Source organism: Mus musculus, chromosome 2 (assembly GCF_000001635.26).
Source record: "Mus musculus strain C57BL/6J chromosome 2, GRCm38.p6 C57BL/6J".
NCBI classification, from domain to species: Eukaryota; Metazoa; Chordata; class Mammalia; order Rodentia; family Muridae; genus Mus; species Mus musculus.
This window is the reverse complement of record NC_000068.7, coordinates 5,895,446-5,909,659: the sequence shown is the minus strand read 5'-3', so window position 1 is coordinate 5,909,659 and position 14,214 is coordinate 5,895,446. Positions and strand designations below refer to the sequence as shown.

The window sequence follows — 14,214 nt, the reverse complement described above, 5'->3', positions numbered from 1 at the left end:
GGGAGTGGAGGAGGAGGAGTGCCAGTGTCGGTGATGGAGAGACTGGAGAGACGGGTGGATCCCTGGAAGTCATTCCAGCCAGCCCAGCCCAGTCAGAGAGATCCAGGTTCAGTGTCGAGTGCCTTAGGTTCAGTGAGTGTCTTAGTCAGGGTTTGTTTGTTTGTTTGTTTGTTTGAGACATGGTTTCTCTGTATAGCTCTGGCTGTCCTGGGACTCACTTTGTAGACCAGGCTGGCCTCGAACTCAGAAATTCGCCTGCCTCTGCCTCCCAAGTGCTGGAATCATAGGTGTGTGCCACCACGCCCGGCTTTAGTCAGGGTTTCCATTCCTGCACAAACATCATGACCAAGAAGCAAGTTGGGGAGGAAAGGGTTTATTTGGCTTACACTTCCATACTGCTGTTCATCACCAAAGGAAGTCAGGACTGGAACTCAAGCAGGTCTGGAAGCAGGAGCTGATGCAGAGGCCATGGAGGAATGCTCTTTACTGGCTTGCTTCCCCTGGCTTGCTCAGCCTGCTCTCTTATAGAACCAAGACTACCAGCCCAGAGATGGTATCACCCACAAGGGGCCTTTCCCTCTTGATCACTAATTGAGAAAATGCCTTACAGCTGGATCTCATGGAGGCATTTCCTCAACTGAAGCTCCTTTCTCTGTGATAACTCCAGCCTGTGTCAAGTTGACACCCAAAACCAGCCAGTACAGTGAGAGATCCTACTTCAAAAAATTCAGTGGAAAGCGATTGAGGAAGTCACCCAATATTAACTTCTGGCCTCCACATACACGCGTGCACATACAGACACACACACACATACACACACACACACACACACACACACACACACACACACACACACTCCGAGACAGAGAGAGAGCAGTAAGAAGAACCCAAGAACGAGCTAGACAGGTAGAAACTTGTGATCAGAAAGGAGGATGCACAGAATTAAGCTTATGGAGACAATCCAGTTGGCTATACCAAGGCTATTATCTTGTGCCACAATACGGCTGGGCTTTCTGAAAAATTCATGCACTGATACCCCCCGCACTGAGAACCACGCGATGGAATGAGGTGAGGCCTGTGGTACGTGATGAAGAGGGCTGGGGATGTCTTTAGTAAAGCATTCCCTAGCTGCTTACCAGCCGTTCCCACTGTGAGAGGACGTGGAGGAGACCATGGGTGAGTCAGAGAGAGGGCCCTGCTCAAACACTAAGTTTACTGCATGATCTTGGACTTCCCAGCCTCATAATTATGAGAGAGAAGTCAGGCGTGGTGGCACACGCCTTTAATCCCAGCACTCGGGAGGCAGAGGCAGGCGGATTTCTGAGTTCGAGGCCAGCCTGGTCTACAAAGTGAGTTCCAGGACAGCCAGGGCTACACAGAGAAACTCTGTCTCGAAAAACCAAAAAAAAAAAAAAAAAAAAAAAATTGTGAGAGATAAATTTATGCTATTCCCAAGTAAGCTGGATTAGGAACAGTTGAATGTCTCTGTTGCTTAAGGAACAGCCAGGTGAGAGGCTTTGTGATCCTCTTTGTAAACCAGAAAGAAAAGGGAAGAAAAGAAAGAGTCTTTTACATAGGCAATACACGCAGAAAAACATGCATTGGGGCCCAAGCACCTGTCTCACCAGTTCTACAGGTGTTCACGCATGCTTACATCCATACACTAATACCTACCCACGTATGTAAATACAGACATATAAACAGAACATCCATACACTAATACCTACCCACGTATGTAAATACAGACATATAAACAGACATATACATATACACATTTGGATGGATGGGGCAGAGCCCACCCAAAGCCATCATCTTATTTCTTTTCTCTGCCTTTTTTATACCTTCTTAGACAAAAGTTCCTTAGAAAATTACCCCACAGATAAAGTGTTACACAAAAGGGGAGTTGCAGAAGGTGTTGATAGTCAGTACAAAGCCGTGTTTCAGTCTATAAGGTCATTATAAGTTCTAAGCAGCAGTTTCACACTGCCTCTCTTTATCATAGTGCACACCTGCGGCCTCATCCTTGGAGCTGATCTAGAATGAATGCATTTCCTCGATCACACATCTGTCCAAGCCTCTTTCTCTTTTTAGTGTAATTGTGAAAGCTATAGTATTCCTTACTATGGAGTCTTTACTTACTATTCTATGAGGAGTGGGCCCATTCTGTTTTTAATTCTAACTATATTATATCTTTTTGGCAAAACAACCAAAACTATCTCTTAAAACTTTCTTCCGAAAGTTATTTGAATCAAATCAGGAATTCTATGAAATCATTAATTCATCTAAATAGCATTAATTCGTGAGAGTTCATCTTTACGTTGATGGGCAGGAAGTCTGTTCAGTAGGGTGAGCTGATGTTGCATAGCCCAGGAATCCGTAGGCTATGTGACAGTGACGGAAAGGCACATCAACAGCAAGAAGCCGTCCTAGGTTGAAGACTCCACAGACCTTCCATTCTTAGAGTAGGCCATGCAAAAATGCTGGGACACCTCCAGGAAAGTCACCTGCTAGCCTCAGCCTTTCCTAGACAGCTCCTGACACTGGGCTACATGAAACCCAGTATTAAAACAACTACGTAAAAAAATATTACCAGTTTTGTGGCATTGAGCCTTTGGGGTTCATTCCCACTCATTCCACCACAGACTATAAGTGGCCCAATAGTCACAGACCAGTAGTGGTCCATGGCTTAGAGCAGCAGCTAGCATTGATAGCAAGCGAGAAAAGTCAGAGTTTAGCTTAAAAAATGAGTTATTTACTTTTATTTTATGTGTATGGGTGTTTTGCGTGTGTATGTTTGTGAACCACATACATGCAATGCCTGCAGAGGCCAGAAGAGGGCAGTACATCTCTTGGAACTCTAATTACAGATTGTGAGCCACCATGAGAGTGCTGAGACTTCACCTCAACCCTCAGTGTTTTCTTTCCAGGAGGGTTTGACAGCTCCTTCCTTACAATAACTGACACTGCTAGCTGGGCATGGTGGCACAGGTCTTTGTACTCACGGGAAGGAGAGGCAGGGAATTAGGACTTCTATAGCCAGGACAGCCAGGGCTACATGGGGAAACTTGGTCTTGATAAACAAATAAACAAAACCCTGTCTCGAAAAACCAAAAAAAAAAAAAAAAGAAAAAGAAAGAAAGAAAAGGAAAAAGAAAAACAAATAGATTAGCAGATGTAGGTTTATGTGTGTATGTCTGTTGTCATTATCTCATCTGCTGTCACTATGGCTACCTCAAGTCCTTTGTTATATTGTTAATTTTATTTTCACCCCTGCAAAAAAAAAAGCTGCCTGCCTTGGCGAGTACCTTGGAAGCATTTAGCTCCCGGCATGAGTGCCTGCTTATTCCGTCTGCTTTCATTGGCTTTGTGCCAAGCTCTCCCTGCCTTTTATATTCTCTTCCCTGTCTGTCCTTGACATTTATTATCTTTTAACTTAAAAATATTCATTTTTATTTTCTGTATATGCACGTTTGCCTGCATGCCTGCATGTCTACCAGGTGCTTGCTTGGTGTCTCCGGAGCTCAGAGAAGGTCACAGATCCCCTGAAGTGGAGTTAGAGGTGGTTGGTAGCTGCCATGTGGGTGCTGGAAACTAGAGCCAGGTCCTGTGATGGAGCAGCGAGTGCTCTTAACCAGCAGGGCACCGTTGCAGCCCAGTGTTCTTAGTACTTCTTGTTTACTTAACACCTCTGTGGTTTCAGAGTAGAGCCCTCCTCGGTTTGTTTTCTTAGCATTATGCTCTTCTCCCTTGTCTGACTTTGTTCTCTTCTGTTCCTTTAAAACTCTGTCCTGGGCTGGGGATGTAGCTCCCGGGATGGAGTACCTGCCTGTCTGTCATGCACGGAAGCCCTGGCAGTTCCTGTGTTGAACAAAACCAGGCATGGCTGCATGGATGTGCCTGTAATCTCATCACTTGCAAGGTGGAGGGAGACAGGAGAGTCAGACATGCAAGGACATCCTCCGCTGTGAGTGAGTTTGAGGCTAGCCTGAGCTCTATGAGACTCTGTCTCATTCCCCCAAAACAAAGCAACACAACAACAACCACCACCCCAACAGCAAACCAAACTCTGAGCTGGGCATGTGTGCCCCCTTTCTTTCTCTCCTCCTCCGGCATACATACTTGGCTGCATGGTATTTACATCATCCCGATGCCTTCTCATTTCATCTTGTCTTTGCTTGTTGAAAGCTCTTCAAAGGCCTTCTATGTTTTCCGGTGGAAAGTGAGTGACTGTATGCATACTGCACACTGGGCACCACTGTATTCTCTTAGTGTGACTGTATGCATACTGCACACTGGGCACCACTGTATTCTCTTAGTTGAGGACAAGGCTTCAGCATTTGGATCCTAGGGATGTAACAGGGAAAGAACTCTGCTAGATGGGGTGATCTTCTGAGAGTCAGTCATGGCCCACAAGCACGCATCTTTCCGTGTCCGTGATGGACATCACTCCCTTAGGCTTCTATACTATAGGGGCTTCTTTCTCTACTATAAAAGATGCCCGCTTTGATTTTTTTTCCCCCAGATGTTCCTTCCTGCCTTTCTTCTGAGATATTAGGATTTTTTAAAATCCAGTTTCCATCCCCGCACTGCCTCTAAATTAGGGACAGGGGCCAGCATGATTACTTTTTTTTGCTCTCAATTTTTTTAACATAAATCATAATTTTTTTGACAGTCTCATGTAGCCAAGGTTGGTCTTGAACTCCCAACCCTCCTCACTCCCTCCAGCCTTTGATTTTGGTTTTTCAGGAGAGTGAGATTCTGACGGTGTTCTCACCTGCCTTTTTAATCTGACAGTAACTAGGATATTTATTTGGAGGGGGGATATTTTAATATAAGCTTAAGCACAGGCTTTAAGAGAAGGGGAGGCAGTCAGAAGAAAGACACAGAACAAGCATGCTGAATGATGATAGCTTTTATCTTTACCCAGGGGGAGGAGGAAAAGAGAGGAATGTAACATGCAAAAGACAGAGAACCCCTCTCTCTCTCTTTCCTTCCTTCCTTCCTTCCTTCCTTCCTTCCTTCCTTCCTTCCTTCCTTTCTTCCTTCCTTCCTTCCTTTCCTTCCTTCCTTTCCTTCCTTCCTTTCCTTCCTTCTCCTTTCTTTCTTTCTTTCTTTCTTTCTTTCTTTCTTTCTTTCTTTCTTTCAGATAGATTTTCATGTGGCTTGAATCAGTATTTGCTAAGGACAGTCTTGACCATCTGATTCTTTCGCCTCTACATCCCATACCCATGTGTGGGTGCTGGCTGCTCAAGAGAAAGTCTTTGGGATATGTTTTTTAAAAGTCTTTCCCAGATGTCTTTTCCAAACAGCCTTGTCTGGACATTGTTGTGTTAGAAATGGGTAGATGGTGACAACCCTCTCTCTCATCTATGGTTAATACTCTATGGGAAATGCCTGTGAGTACTTTTCTGTTACATAATGAAGAGAAGTATCTTTATTAACTGAGAATACACGTGCTTCCCTTTGGCTAGTGTGCTTGTGTGGGACTGAATTAGATGATCTCAGCATGCCTGTGCTCTCTTCTCATTGATCTAGATGTGCGATAGTGCAGAAGAAGGTGTGGACAGCGACACTGTGAACATGTTTGTGGTACACCCGACCACCCCTGCTCAGTACTTCCATTTGCTAAGAAGGCAGATGATTCGGAACTTCAGAAAACCTCTCATTGTTGCATCTCCAAAAATGTTACTCAGGTACCCTGTGAGTACAAAAAGCCCTCTCGCGAGGTTTCTTGTGTCAGTTTTGTATTCTGTTTTCTCTGTATTCTGTATTTAACCTATTTAAGTTTTATTTGTGCTCTCTCTCTTTCTCTCTGTGTATGTGCATGTATGTGTGTGTGTCCACTACATGTGTGCACACTATGTGTATGCAGGTGCCTATATAGTTAGGAAGAAGTGTCAGATGCCCTGGATCTGGACTTAAAGGTGGTTGTGAGCCAGGTAATATGGGTTCTGGGGCCTGAGCGCTGGTCTTTTGGAAAAACAGCAAGCGTTCTTTGCTTCTGAGCTATCTCTCAATCCCAAGCAACTATTTTGTGGCTTTCTCTGTGGTTCCTTCCAATATTCTCAGGATTCTTGAAACATCACATGAAATTCAAGAAAAGTCATACAGTCTCTTTAGGAAAGTGGATGTGTGTGTTTGTGTGGGTGTCTCTGTGTTTCTTTTTTTGCTTTTTCTAGAAGGACACTTTGATACAAAATTTTGAAATATAAGCCTTGAAGAAGCCAAGTCAAAATGTAAAATTATTACAATGGTCAGCTTCTTTTGGGTGCAGAAGCAGAGGCAGGGGGATCTCTGTGACTTAAATTTAGGCAAGCCTAGTCTACATAGGGAGTTCCAGGCCATCCTGAGTTACATAGTCAGACTCTGTCTCAGAAAATAAAACAAAGAAAAACACTGTATTATTGTACAGACTGGGCAAACTCTTATCATTGTTTTTTAAATATACAGAACTGTATATTTAAATCTTGGAGAACACTGTATTACTGTGCATGCTTAAGTGCAGTTCCATGCCAGAGTTCTGGAGCTGCTCTTATAAGGCCTTCTCTGAGTTATAGCTGTAGTTCTTCTCCATTCATTGACATGAACTTGGCCATTTCTCTCCCTTAGGCAGCTGTGTCAACTCTTGAGGAAATGGCACCAGGAACAGCATTCAAACCTGTCATTGGTGATTCATCAGTAGACCCAAAAAAGTAATTTGATGTTTCTCTGTTTTCTACTCTTGGTAGAGGTTTTATTAAGTGAGCAAAATTTCTTCTATTATATAGGTTTTTCGTGCATGCGTGTGTGTGCATATGAGTACCTTTGAGTTAGTCTGTGTGCACCTGTGTGTGTGTGTGTGTGTGTGTGTGTGTGTGTGAGTGCACATGGAAGGGACTGAATACACCAACTTACCATGCTAGGCAATTACTATACTGCTGAGCTACATCTCAGCCCCTCTCCATCTAGGCATGCTGCGTTAAGGGGGCTGTGTGTGAGAGGGCGGACTTTGGGGACAGATGTCACGGAAGGAGAGCTGCCTGCCTCAGCAGATGGCTGAGCTCCCCAGCAGAGCCCCAAGCAGCTTTATCTGCAACACATTGACATCTAGTCTTCCCTTTCTGCTGACACAGTTCTTAAGGATGCTTCTCTCCACACCAATGCCTGCTTTGTCCCCAACAGTGTTAAAACCCTCATATTCTGCTCCGGCAAACATTTTTATGCCCTGCTGAAGCAAAGAGAGTCTCTGGGGACTAAGAAACATGATTTTGCCATCATTCGACTAGAGGAGCTCTGCCCTTTCCCGCTGGATGCATTACAACAAGAGATGAGCAAATATAAACATGTTCGAGGTAAGGCCTGCTCCCGCTAGGGCCCCTTGCTTTACAGACACCTGAAACTGTTTCAGGTGCAAAGATGGGGGGATGGGAGAGGTACTAGAATATCAAATCTCATGAAATCTGAGGACATGCTATAGACGGCCACTGGGGCCATGGCTGTCTTGAGGTCCCACCCAGGGTTCCCACTATCATCTAAGCATGTCTTGAATTTGTGGGTCATATCATGGTATGCTGTACTATCATATGTGATAATTGCAATACGATTGTCCTTCTGTACTTAGGATTGGAAAATTTGGTATCTGTAGGCACCTTGTGGGAACTAAGGGATTCCAGAGCTAAGTGTAAATGTAGACTTGGTTAGATGAAAAGGTTTTAGCTATGTCATCAAAAATTGGACTTAGCACGAAAAACTTGAGTTGTAAAAATTATTGCAGGGGCTGGAGGGATGGCTCAGTGGCTATGTGTAGTGACTGCTCTTTTTAAGCATCCAGCTCAGTCCCCAGCACCTGTTAATAACTATCTGAAACTGTGGTTTCAAGGGATCTGACGCCCTCTTTTGGGCACATGTGTGCTGAATAGATAGATACACATGTAAGTAAAACACCCACACACAAAAATATATTTAAAATATAAAACAGCCGGACGTGGTGGCGCACGCCTTTAATCCCAGCACTCGGGAGGCAGAGGCAGGCGGATTTCTGAGTTCGAGGCCAGCCTGGTCTACAAAGTGAGCTCCAGGACAGCCAGGGCTATACAGAGAAACTCTGTCTCAAAAAAACAAAAAAAACAAAACATAAAATATAAAACAAAAATAATTCCCCCAAACAAACAAAGAAACAAACAGCAAGTGCTCGTGAGGATTCAAAGCAACCTCACTCACTGCTGCTGGGTTGCAAATGATTGCAACAACTCTGCAAGATGGTTTCTTTCAGCCAGGCAGTGGTGGCACACGCCTTTGATCCCAGCACTTGGGAGGCAGATTTCTGAGTTCGAGGCCAGCCTGGTCTACAGAGTGAGTTCCAGGACAGCCAGGGCTATACAGAGAAACCCTGTCTCGAAAAACCAAGGGAAAAAAAAACCCAAAAAACAGAAAAAAAACCAGAAAACAAAAAACTCAAGTTACCATGTAACCCAGAATTCCTATTGCTGGTTTACCATGAGAATGATAAGTTCACGGAAAAATCTTCATCCGAGTGCTTTTAGCAGCTTTATTTACTTATTTATGGTTTTGGTTTTTTTCGAGACAGGGTTTCCCTGTGTAGCCCTAGCTGTCCTGGAACTCACTCTGTAGATCAGGCTGGCCTTGAACTCAGAAATCCGCCTGCCTCTGCCTCCCAAGTGCTGGGACTAAAGGCTTGCGCCACCACTGTCCAGCCCTTTATTTTTTAAAAAGCAACTTTATTTGTAATTGTCTCAAGCTGGGAACAGTCAATCTGTTCCTCACCTAGGGAATGAATAAACACAGTTCCCTGTAGCAAGAGCATGTGGAATAGCATACTTGTCAATAAAATAGGAAGGAGATACTGCATGGTATCAATCTCCAGGGCCTCAAGGATGCTAAAAGCAAGCAGGCTAGCACTGAGCCCAGGAATGAGCGGATGCTGTCCACAACTTGGACAAATTGCAAATGTATTTTGGTAACCAAAACTGTCTGACTCCATCTATAAGGCATTTTGGTAAAGGTGAAACTGTGCAGATAGAGAAAAGACTGACTGTTGCTAATGTGTGTGCCTGGGAAGGGTCCTGACTACAATCAGCACGAGGAGCTGTGGGGCTTCAAAGAAATCTTGCATTGTGATTGTTGTTGTGAACACACAACTAGGTACTTGCCAGAAAAAAAGGGGAGGGGAGGGGAGAGCGAGTGAGCGAGCGAGCGAGAACACAATAGGGGTTTAGAGAGATGGCACAGGAGTTGAGTGCTTTCCAGTATCTTCATTGGGTGTCTCACAAGCACCTCTAACTGCAGCGCTAAGGGATGCAATAGCTCTAAGGGATGCAGTGCCCTCTTCTGGCCTCCTTGGACACCTGCACACATGGCATCCATTTATACAGACATGCATACCACACATAATAAAAATTCTAAAAATGCTAACATGTTGGAAAAGCATATATGTAACAGAAGTTGGAAATTTATCTCTTAACCATCCACCCAGCTGTTCCTCTAAAGATTCTTGATATATGAGTTTATATGAGTTAAACAATTATGATGCAAAGAAGAAGTCTTTCAATCCCCAGGTCTCCTCATCTTGATTGTCTGGAGTCAGGACTCTCCCCAGTCCCACACATTAGCAACAATCAGTCTTTTGGTTGATTGAAAGTTGAAGTCAACTTCTTCTTTTTGCAGATGTCATCTGGAGTCAGGAGGAGCCGCAGAACATGGGTCCATGGTCTTTTGTTTCTCCAAGGTTTGAAAAACAACTGGCTTGCAGGGTGAGTGCTTACTCTTATATCTATACTCACTCATGCTCTCTCTCTCTCTCTCTCTTTCTCTCTCTCTGTTGTTTCTCTTGGAGTAACAACATACAGATTTCTTTGCTAGCTTGCTCATTTCTTTAAAGATACAGTGAAATAAAGTCTACTTTCGGCTAACCAGGATGGTGCATACCTATACTGGATGGTTGGGTTCCCTCGAGGTTATGAGTTGGAGACCAGCTCAGGCCACGTAGCAGAACCTGATGACATGCAAGAGGAAGAGAGAATAAAAAGATACAGTTTTAGTTTATTCCTTTGGAGGAAAACGTTGAGTTTGTGGAGCTGTGTTTTAGATTTTGGAATATTTGTGTGGACTTTCTTGTCTGAGGATCCAAAAAAAAAAAAAAAAATCAAACTATGAAAAGCTTCAACACTTAACACCTTTTAGGGACTGAAATGATAATTTCAAAGCTCCAGATTTGGGAGTATGTCAGATTTTGGACCGAGGATCTTCCACCTATAATATTATGCTAAAACATGTTTGCATTCCAAAAAACAAAGCAAAGAAAACAACCCCATGAACCTTGCATGTTACCATGCTCCCTACTACTTCTTCATGCTGTTTGGCACAAGTGCTAGAGAAAGATGCTGATGAATATTTTTGGTTTGTTTTTCACCCTGGTACCAGGAACACCCAGTTAACACTGATTCCAGACGTGTGTACAGTTCTGTCAGTCTATATGCCTGTACAATGCTCTTAGACTCCTTTATGTCTTTATTTTCCTCAGGAAAGGAAAATTAGCAAGAACAGTGGTACCTCTGCATCATTTTATTCCACGTGCATCAGAATGTTGTTCGTTTAGTATGAGTTCGATAGGCTCAAATCATTTTCACATGTAAATATGTCTAGTTAAGGAGACCAAATTATAGGGTTTTTTCACCTTATCATGCCTGGAATTCAGGTGGTAGATTATTCCTCCTAATCTGTTCTGTTATTATTTCTTCTTCACTTGAACAAGGTAATAGGGAATATGTGATGTGTACCTTCTTAATGGAACAGAGCAGAGCTCTGATGTACTCAAATGTCACTTGATTTCTTCTTTGCTCCAATGACAGCTCCGTCTTGTAAGCCGACCCCCTTTGCCAGCACCTGCGGTAGGAATTGGCACAGTGCACCAGCAGCAGCACGAAGACATTCTCTCCAAGACCTTCACTCAGTAAAGTGCTAAGCAACAGAAGAAAGTGCGCTCCTCCATTCCCTCCCCTCCCCCTAGCTTAGCGTGGAAGTCTGCGTTCCCCTGAAGTTCTGGACTGATTTGAACAACTGAATCTGGAGTACATGGACTACACAGGGGAACTGATTTTATAAGTACATGAAACAGACAGTAGGTTTCACGCTTTGCAGGACAATAGTGTTTGTTATGCTTTCGTTCGATGTGAGTGAACTGGAAGAGGGGGTCATTAGGCAGTCGGGTTCAGATTCCACTGTAACTGCCTGTAAATGAGCAGAGAACGGTCTTTGACCAGAACGTGGGGCTGTGTATAGGCAGCCCCAACACTACCTCTTAATTGGTTCAATACACATAACTTTCCATATCTTTCCTCCCTTTTAAGGTCAGCAATATTTTCGTTTTAAATGTCATCTTAGAACCGCTCTACAAAAGGTTCCAACAGATACCACTAAAACTAGACCATTCTGGATTCATGTTCTTTCAGGTTTGATCCATTATCCTTAAAAGTAAATGCTGTTAAATACTAACTGCTGATTGTATGGTCGTCTAACGCTGTACCCATGCAGTCTCCTGTAGTCCAGGCTGGCCTCACAATCACTGTATAACTAAGGATCACCTTGAACTTCTCATCTTCTTACCTCTACCTCCCGAGGGCTGGAACTGCAGACTTGTGCGACCATGCCCAGTTAACGCTGGTAATGAGCATCCATCAAGAATGGTCGACCAGCCGGGCGGTGGCACAGCCTTTAATCCCAGCACTCGGGAGGCAGAGGCAGGCGGATTTCTGAGTTCGAGGCCAGCCTGGTCTACAGAGTAAGTTCCAGGATAGCCAGGGCTATATAGAGGAACCCTGTCTTGAAAAACCAAAAACAACAACAACAAAAAAAGAATGGTAGACAAGCTCTCTACCAAATGAGCTCCAGCCTTGGCCCCTAATAAATGTTAAGTTATGAGGTATTAACTGTATTAAGGTGGACTTCGGTTTTTTTTTTCTATTAATTTCCCCTTTCCCCATTATATTGCTATGACATTTCCTTTTTTGTTTGTTTGTTTTTGATTTTTTTCGAGACAGGGTTTCTCTATGTAGTCCTGGCTGGCTGTCCTGGAACTCACTCTGTAGACCAGGCTGGCCTTGAACTCAGAGATCCCCCTGCCTCTGCCTCCCGAGTGCTGGGATTAAAGACGTGCGCTACCACTGCCCAGCTGCTATGATATTTTCTGATTTTTAAATTAACTTTGGTGTTGGGTAGAGGGATTTAAGTGCCAGGTTAATCACTTTTGTCTCTCAAAGCTGCAGGTACAAATATGATGTATATTTGGGCTATAAATTTCATTAAGTTTTAGCCACATTCCCAAACCAGGTACGTGGGGTTCCATAGAGGTTGAATCTAGTGTTGGCCGCAAACTAAATGGTAGCTATGTGACGTCCCTTGAGTTGGTTCTCAGGAGCATCTACTGTGTACCATTCTGACTTTACGACAGTTTTTTAAAAAGGTTATGGGGACATAGGAAGGGCTGGAATACATCCATTGCCTTTCCAATTTTACCAGCAATGCGCCATGTTTTACATCATTGATGTGTAGGCAGTCCTGGCTATAGTAATAGATTCATAATGTACTTCTTTTTTTATTTTGATTTTTGAGATAGTTCTGGCTGGCCTAGAACTCTCTGTGTAGAGCAGGCTGGTCTTGAACTCAGAGGTCTCTCTGTCTCTGCCTTCTGAGTGCTGGGATTTAAGGTGTGTACCACCATGCCAGACTATTATTTGCATTTTAGAATAATGCTGCAGTTATTTAGCATCTTTCTAGTATTTGCCCTCTTTCTTTCTACGACATGTCCCCTCCTGTCTGCAGCTGGGTATTAGTTGCAGTACTTTGTACTTACTGGCTCCATCATTGTGCCATCTCTTTAACCCTTTCCCTCCCTTTCCTTTCTGCATCCTTCAGTCCTTCTTTCTTTTGCCGAGCCTTATGAATCTTGTCACTTCATTACTACTTATATAAATCTGTAAAGTTTCAAAGGCAAGTTTAATAAGAATAATAGTGTATATTTAAGTTTAAAAAAACCATAATGTACCTTTATTCTCTTATCTTTTGGTTTCTTAAATTAAAAGATATTAAAACTCTAAGATGGAATTTAATATATTTAAAAATGTTTTTGTCTTGCTCTTTCTAAATTTCTTCCTATGCTGCCTCTCACAAGTTTATTATTTCTTGTTACAGTTTTCCCTGACAGAGCTATGAAAATGTCTTCTGCCTTTCTACCTTTATATCAGCCACATTCTGAATTGTGTTGCAGAAAGGGACATTTGAATTATTTCATATGAAACACTACTGTATTTTCTTTCCTCTTAAAAATGTTAGTTTTTCTTATCTGCTGTCCATAATTATGCATGTTTAATGTTCAGTGAGAACTAGAGCTTCAGTTATGTAATTAGTAAGTTGAAATATTAAAAATAATGAATTTTGCTTAAAATGACACATTATTCTTTTTTTTTAATTAGGTATTTTCCTTGTTTACATTTTCAATGCTATCCCAAAGGTCCCCCATACCCACCCCCCATATATCACATTATTCTTAGCAAAATAAAAATTACCACCTTGAAAGAACCATTTTACTCAAATTTCTTATGTTTTCCATATATTTCCTATTTGGGAAAAATAGTCTGAAATTAACTTCTCTAATTTACCTATATTACCTTGGAAGTTTTACTGGGTTTTTTTTGGGGGGGCGGGTTCGAGACAGGGTTTCTCTGTGTATCCCTGGCTGTCCTGGAACTCACTCTGTAGACCAGGCTGGCCTCGAACTCAGAAATCCACCTGCCTCTGCCTCCCGAGTGCTGGGATTAAAGGCGTGCGCCACCACCGCCCGGCCTAAAAAGGTTTCTTTCTGAAAAAGAGAGACAGATAAAAGAGTTTATACCTCTTGATGCCTTGATGTCTATTTTGAAGATGGGGAAGTACTGGAAAGTACTATTGTCTGCAGTGTATTACCAGTTTTCACAAATGTCTAAGAAGTTACAGTTAAGATGGGGCGGAAAGAAAAGTCTGGCTCAGGTAGCTCAGCTCTAGGCCTTGGGGTACCTGGACCAGGAAACCTTATCTAGAAAACAGCTTTGAAAAGGAAAACCCTTGTCCTGGAGTAGAGCAACTAAGAACCGCCCACCACGGCAGGCCGCCCCGCCTCTTGCCATCCAGTCCCGCCCCCGCCGCCGCGCCAACGGTGACCATAGCAACGCGGTGGACGTCCGC

The 14,214-nt window shown here is 43.3% G+C and overlaps 1 protein-coding gene and 1 long non-coding RNA gene across 8 annotated transcripts in view; one reads left to right on the top strand and one right to left on the bottom strand.

Annotated features, from left to right (window-relative positions):
• Positions 1 to 13,441, top strand: part of Dhtkd1 (dehydrogenase E1 and transketolase domain containing 1) — a 46,611-nt gene extending 33,170 nt beyond the window's left edge. For 5 of the 7 annotated variants that reach the window (XR_003951797.1, XM_017316878.1, XM_017316877.1 and 2 more), the window contains 5 exons: positions 5,536 to 5,700; positions 6,610 to 6,692; positions 7,162 to 7,331; positions 9,664 to 9,749; positions 10,848 to 13,441. Coding sequence is in view for 6 of the 7 variants with exons in the window: in XM_017316878.1 (XP_017172367.1) it covers positions 5,536 to 5,700; positions 6,610 to 6,692; positions 7,162 to 7,331; positions 9,664 to 9,749; positions 10,848 to 10,952 (609 nt within the window). In the remaining variant the exon portion in view is untranslated. Of the gene's footprint in view, positions 1 to 5,535; positions 5,701 to 6,609; positions 6,693 to 7,161; positions 7,332 to 9,663; positions 9,750 to 10,847 lie in introns of those variants that run through there. The other 2 variants (NM_001081131.2, XM_006497447.4) reach the window with 2 other exon arrangements.
• Positions 9,089 to 14,196, bottom strand: Gm13267 (predicted gene 13267). The gene is made up of 3 exons (NR_166420.1): positions 13,886 to 14,196; positions 10,776 to 10,881; positions 9,089 to 9,991 (listed from the first exon to the last, which is right to left on the bottom strand). It is a non-coding gene; the product is annotated as a predicted gene 13267 (long non-coding RNA).
• Between the last annotated feature and the right edge of the window lie 18 nt (positions 14,197 to 14,214).